The sequence below is a fragment of the Dreissena polymorpha genome, chromosome 6 (assembly GCF_020536995.1).
Source record: "Dreissena polymorpha isolate Duluth1 chromosome 6, UMN_Dpol_1.0, whole genome shotgun sequence".
In the NCBI taxonomy this organism is placed as follows: Eukaryota; Metazoa; Mollusca; class Bivalvia; order Myida; family Dreissenidae; genus Dreissena; species Dreissena polymorpha.
In genome coordinates this window covers 47,077,790-47,084,219 of record NC_068360.1, presented here as the reverse complement: position 1 = coordinate 47,084,219, position 6,430 = coordinate 47,077,790, and the positions used below count along the sequence as shown (strand labels likewise).

Genomic DNA, 6,430 nt, shown 5'->3' with positions numbered 1-6,430 from the left:
CTCCTGTTAGTAAGAACAATAAAAACCCATCTTTCAACACGAAGCCGGGTCCTGGTATAAGCGTTGTCACTAAAGTTCAGAAAGATGTGTCCCGACTTGATCAAGAAGACAGCGAGTACCATGAAAAAAGGCGATATGAGTCTGATACGACTCATCACAGTGTCAGGCATAAAGAAAGACGCGAACGCCGTTCAAGAGAAAGAGGTGAACGCCGTGGCAGTAAAGAAAGGCGTCATAACTCTAGGGACAGAGGCTATTCCCCAAGAAGGTCGCATCGGTCTCCGTCCAGAAGACGTGAGGAAAAGAAAGAGTATTACAGGAGAAGTAGTTCGGATGATCGCTCACCAGAAGAGGACCGGAGAAGGTCGTCCGGTGGAAGACGTAGACAGAGGTCGCGAGACATAATAGTGATAGGGATCACTCAAGACGTCGCTCTGATCATCGGAGTAGCCACAAACGCAGGTCCAAGTTTTATTACACGGACAGTGACTCTGAGAGAGAGTATAGGGCACGCAGGAGAAGAGAAGAAAAGAGGGGTAATCCAGCGAAACTCCCTACGAACTTAAGATTGGATGGAAAGTCTAGTTGGCTTTCTTTTAAACAAAAGTTCGACAGTTACAAAAGTGTAAATTCATGGAATGATAGTGAAAGTAGAGACTATCTCAATTGGTGATTGGAAAGGAAGGCACTGGATTTTTTCGCCATCACGACACAGATGGGCGATATGTTTTCATTTTCTGAAATTATGAGAAAAATGGAAGGTCGATTTGTTGCCAAAGAGTTGACGGAAACTAGTAGAGTGAAGTTCCAGCAGGCAATGCAGAAAGCAGAAGAGTCCCTGGAGGATTGGGCTGATAGGGTGTTGACCTTGGCAACTCCTGCTTTCCGAAACCTGCCAGAAAAGCACTGCATGCAGGAGGCAAAGTTTTGCCAGGGATGTGTCGACAGGGAGGCAGGAAAACATGATTGTTTTGAGCGTCCCCGTGCGATGCAGGAGGCGGTGGACTTAGTAAGGCATCATCAATATGTCACACAAGCTGTAGATGGCAACCGAAAATCAAAGTACGCTGTGAATGCTGTGTCGGGTGAGGATGACAGGATGTCGCGCCTGGAAAAGATGGTTGAGCGGTTAACCGCAACCGTACAGTCCTTTTCACAGCGGAGGACATTTTCACAGCCACGTTCACCAGGGTCGCCACTTTTGTGCTTCAGATGTGGCGAGGAAGGCCATTTTAAGAGGGATTGTACCCAGCCTCAAAAAACTACCACAAAGAACTGGGGAAAATCCGGAGATGGCAGGAGTCCTTTGAACTCCAACGGGCAGATGGCATCGGCCAATCCAGACCGCCCAAAATGGCCAAAGACCCAGCGTGCACTTCGTTTCAAGGGCTTCTAGTCCTGATAAGAGTGCACATAAACGCAATGTGAAAGTCGGCGTCTCTTCCCTAGTGTCGATAGGCAATCATAAGAAAGAATGTCATGAGGTAGGGGCTTATAGTCCTCCTCCAGTGCAGACGGTTCCTGGGGTTTCTAATCCAGTTCCGGATGTATGTGTTTCTATTCTAGAGGCGAGTGGCAATCACAAGGAAGAATGTCTTGAGGTAGGGGCTTATTGTCCTCCTCCAGTGCAGTCGGTTCCTGCGGTTTCGAGTCTTATTCCAGATGTCAACCAAACGTTTTTAAAAGAAAACGACATGACTTCAAACGAGAAGGTTCCCTCAGAAGACATTGTTTCGGTCAATGTGGTACGAGCGGGTTCGTCTTACGTTTCCATGGAAGTGAAGGGTGTGTCCTTAGTTGCACGAATAGATTCGGGGGCTGAAATAAGCATCTTGTCATCAACGATATATGACAAATTTGTACGTAAACCAGGAAAATTGAAAGATGTGAATATGAAGATGGCGGATGGTACAGTACTGTTGGGCTTTATTGTCCACCCTGTTAACATGAAGATAGGCAGACAGACTTTCAAAGAGCGGTTATACGTAGCACCCATCAGTGATGAAATGCTTCTGGGACATGACCTTTTACTACATTTGGGAGTGTTGTTGGATCTGAAATCTGATACACTGGTTATCAATAATGAACATATCCCACTGAATACACATTTCAAGGATGGCCATCCGGTGGTGGCGAGAGTGACCATCGCGAAACGAACCGTGGTTCCACCAAACTCCGTGGTCAGACTAAAGTGTGATATGAGTGTTCAGATGAAGGATTACTTTGTGGAGCCAAAGACCGATATGAAGTTGGTTGTGCCCAGGGTTGTTAGACATGGTGGTGATTGCCCTGTGGTGAGTTTTATAAACCCTACAGAGAATTACCGTGTTTTGAAGAAGGGTTCAATCATTGGAAATGCTTATGAGTGCTCAGAGTTTCAAGAGGATCCATTTTGTGAACAGTCTGCTGATGTCACTTGCTCTACCGTCAAGGAAGGGGAATTGTGTAACCACCAGGGTGAAATAGGACCGATGGAGGTGCCTAGCCATTTACAGGAAATGTACGTTAAGTCAATTGTCGGTTTAAATGAAGAACAGGCAAAGGAGTTGGCTAAACTTTTGTGTAATTTCCAAGATGTTTTTGCCAAAGACGAGTATGATCTTGGGAGTTTCAATCACATTGAACATTCAATTGACACAGGTACAGCGAAGCCAGTTAAGCAAAGGATTCGAAGGACGCCTGCTTGTTTTGCTGAAGAAGAGGCGGCACACCTGAAAAGAATGGTAGATGCTGGTGTGATACAGGGGTCGACCAGTGACTGGGCATCAGCACCAGTGTTGATACGGAAACGCGATGGTACCGTCCGCTGGTGTATAGATTATCGTGAATTGAATAATGTGACAGTGAAGGATAGCTTTTTACTGCCGTTAGTGGAAGATTGTTTGGATACGCTGTCAGGGCATGTGTGGTTTTCTAAACTCGATGCGAATTCAGCGTACTGTTAAGTGAAGGTCAAGGATGAAGACCGGAAGAAGACTGCATTCACCACAAAGTATGGTCTGTTTGAACACGTAAGGATGGGTTTTGGCCTCACGAACGCGCCCGCTACGTTTAGTCGAGTGGTCAACCTGGTACTGAGAGGACTGACCTGGAAGACAGTTTTGGCATTTCTGGACGACATCCTGGTAATGGGACGGTCATTCGAGGACCATGTGCAGAGTCTGCAGGAATCTTTACTGCGGTTCAGGCAGTATGGGTTAAAGCTGAAGCCAAAGAAGTGTCTGTTTTTCCAGCGAGAAGTCGAGTTTCTGGGGAGAATAGTCAGTGGAAACCAGATGACAATGTCTCCAAGGGACACCATGACTGTAGCGGTCTGGCCAGAGCCCAAGTGTTCGAAAGATGTGCAACGTTTTCTAGGGTTCGTAAACTATCACAGGTCATTCGTGAAGGGTTTCGCAGATCTAGCAGTTCCGTTGTATGCATTGACGGGCAGAAATCAGTTCAAATGGGGCACCGAACAACAAAAAGCATTTGAAGCATTGAGACGGGCTTTAGTTGAACCGCCAGTCCTTGCTCTACCAAACAATCAGGATCCATTCCTGTTGGATACAGACGCGTCAGATGTTGGTGTGGGCGGTGTGCTGAGTCAAGTACAGGAGGGTCAAGAAAGGTTATAGCTTATAGCAGCTTCTCGTTGACACCGGAACAGCGAAAATACTGTACTACAAGGAAAGAATTACTTGCGATTGTTTGTTTCACCAGACAGTTCAAGTATTACCTCTTGGGAAGATCATTTACAGTGCGTACGGATCATTCCAGTCTTACATGGCTGTTACGCTTCAAGGACCCACAAGGACAGTTGGCGCGCTGGATGGAGGAACTGTCGCAATATCACATGGTGGTTAAGCATAGACCTGGGGCTAAGCATGGAAATGCCGACGGACTTTCACGTGTTCCGGACAGTTTGACGTTTTGTCCATCGCATGTGGCCGGTGTAAAGCCAAGGGACTTGCCTTGTGGAGGTTTGCGCGTATTGTGTTCGTGCTGATAAGCAGTGGAGCCAATTCACAGAGGAAGTGGATGAAGCGGTGGGTTTGGCAGTCGCACACAAAGCGGAAGATGCTGTTTCTGAACAGGATAATAAGTCCCAGGTCGCGATTAATGCTCAGGAGGTGAATACTGTGCAAAGTGGTGAAAGGCTGCAATCAGGTGGGTTTACCTTACCCCCTGAGTTGAACCGTGCCTCGGGAGGGTTTCCTTTACTCCCTGATGGCACTGAATATCTATCATCCATGGAGGTCAACATTGTCTGGGATCCTGGAGGGAAACAGATTATGAGACCATCAACAAGTGATGCCAGTTGTAAAAGTGGGCTTACTTGCCCCGGACAACTAGATCAAAACAGAGTGTCAACCATCAAAGTGGAGGGTCCAGTGAACAATGACTCTAGTTTTAGTGTTTCACTTGTTTGTGAGGACGTTTGTGTGCATGTTCTGTGTTCGTGTCGGATGTGACAGATAGTGGCAAGCTGCAATGCTGGGGTTTCTCCTATGAAGAGCTGGAGAAGGCACAAGAGCAAGATAATAGTTTAATGTTCCTTCGGGATTGGCTTAAGGACGGTTTAGAGCCGGATGAAGGGCAGTTTATCGCAAATGCAGAGGTGAAGTTTTTCTGGATCAACAAAGAATGCTTCAGACTGGTTGATGGAGTGGTGTTCAAGTCGAAGGAGGGGCTCAGGTGATATGGAATTGGTTATTCCGGACAGCCTTAAAACGACAGTTATTGAACTACATCATGACATTCCTTCATCGGGTCACCAAGTTGTGGCCAGGACAAAGGCAAAAGTTAAAGAGAAATTCTTTTGGTATCATCTTGCTAAGGACGTGCAAAGTTATGTGCTCACGTGTGACGTATGTCATCGGAACAAGAAGAACAAAATCTATGGAAAAGTGCCCCTGACAGAATATCAAGCAGGTGCGCCAATGGAGCGTGTGCATATTGATTTTCTGGGACCTTTGCCGAAGACTGCACAAGGGAATGAACATTGCTTGATGATGTTTTACCAGTTTACCAAGTGGGGTTGAGGTGCACACCACTGCCTTCTCAGAAAGCCGAGGTTACTGCAAAGGCCGGCGATAGCGATAGATACATTTTTTCTCCCGGTTTAGATATCCGTTCCAATTATTTTCGGATCAAGGGCCGGAATTTTGAGAGTAATTTGTTCCAGGCTGTGTGCAAGGCACTCCATATCCACAAGTCTCGGACCACGCCATACAGACCTTCTTCAAATGGACAAGTTGAGCGGTTTAACAGAACCCTCATGGATGCAGTGCGCTGCTTTATAGGAAAAGCACAGGACAAGTGGGATGAAAATATTCCGCAAATCGCAGGTGCAATCAGGGCTTCGGTTAATAGAAGTACGGGCTTTACCCCAAACATGTTAATGTTGGGGAGAGAAGTGAATACCCCTGCCCAATTGATGTTTACCTAACATAGCAGAAAAGTGTGGAGACACCGAAGAATATGTTTCGAATCTGGTGGAAAAGATCCAGAAGGCACATGAAGTAGCTAGGGGTACTCTAAAGACTTCCTCAAAGCGAATGAAACGGAATTATGATCTCCGGGTGCTGCAAAGGCCATATGCGGAAGGTGATGTTGTTTATTTATCTGTTGGACACGGCGGTGCTGAAAGGAGATAAAGTGCAAGAAGTTGTGTTCGCCATGGAAGGGGCCAGCATTGATAGTAAAGAAGTTATCAGCGTATCTATATCGTGTCAAAACCAGGAACTCTTTGTTAGTGGTGAACCATGATAGGATGATGCCATGCAGGGATCGAAAGTTACGTGCGTTGGTTACGCAGGAGAAAACAAGAGATTCCAGTGTGAATTCTTCTCCTGTGAGTGCTGATGAAGAAGATTGTCATTGTGTGTGCCGTGAACCCTGGGGTGGACGATTTATGATCATGTGTGATTTCTGTGAGACCTGGTATCATGGGTCTTGTGTGAATGTTTCACCGACTGACGCACTTGACATAGACAAGTACAGATGCACTGTGTGTAAGGGTAATAACTAATCATGTTATTTTCTCTATTTTAGCAATGGCGAACAATGCAAATATGGAAAGAGAAGTTAGAAATCTCCTGGGAAAAGGCAGGCTCCATCCAAATCCTGACCAGTTTGCCAAGGACTTAGTATTGTTGGCGGGGTCGGATCGTCAATTCGCGAAGGAGCTGCTCATGGAGATGGTTGCGATGGCCAACGGGAACATAAATGCTTCTACATTCACTGTGAAGAAGACCACTAAAAACTGGCTAATGAGGTTAGCATCGAGCTTAGATGTGTACCAGACGTACTCCAGGCAGTGGATCAGCGACAATGTCTGGAAGTTGCCTCAGGCTAAGGTCTCCAAGGTAGTCCAAGAATATGATTCCAGCCGGAACAGGCGGGATATCCGTGAGGGTGTTCCCACCTTGAGATACTTGGGGAACGA

General features: G+C 46.5%; 1 protein-coding gene across 1 annotated transcript; it reads left to right on the top strand.

Annotated features, from left to right (window-relative positions):
• Positions 1 to 1,694: 1,694 nt before the first annotated feature.
• On the top strand, positions 1,695 to 2,945 carry LOC127835650 (uncharacterized). Its single transcript, XM_052362088.1, has one exon. The coding sequence runs from the start codon at positions 1,695 to 1,697 to the stop codon at positions 2,943 to 2,945; it is 1,251 nt and encodes a 416-aa protein (XP_052218048.1).
• The last annotated feature ends 3,485 nt before the right edge of the window (positions 2,946 to 6,430 follow it).

Excerpts from the sequence above, each read along its gene's own strand:
- LOC127835650 (XM_052362088.1), top strand. The coding sequence starts at position 1,695 with ATGACTTCAAACGAGAAGGTTCCCTCAGAAGACATTGTTTCGGTCAAT.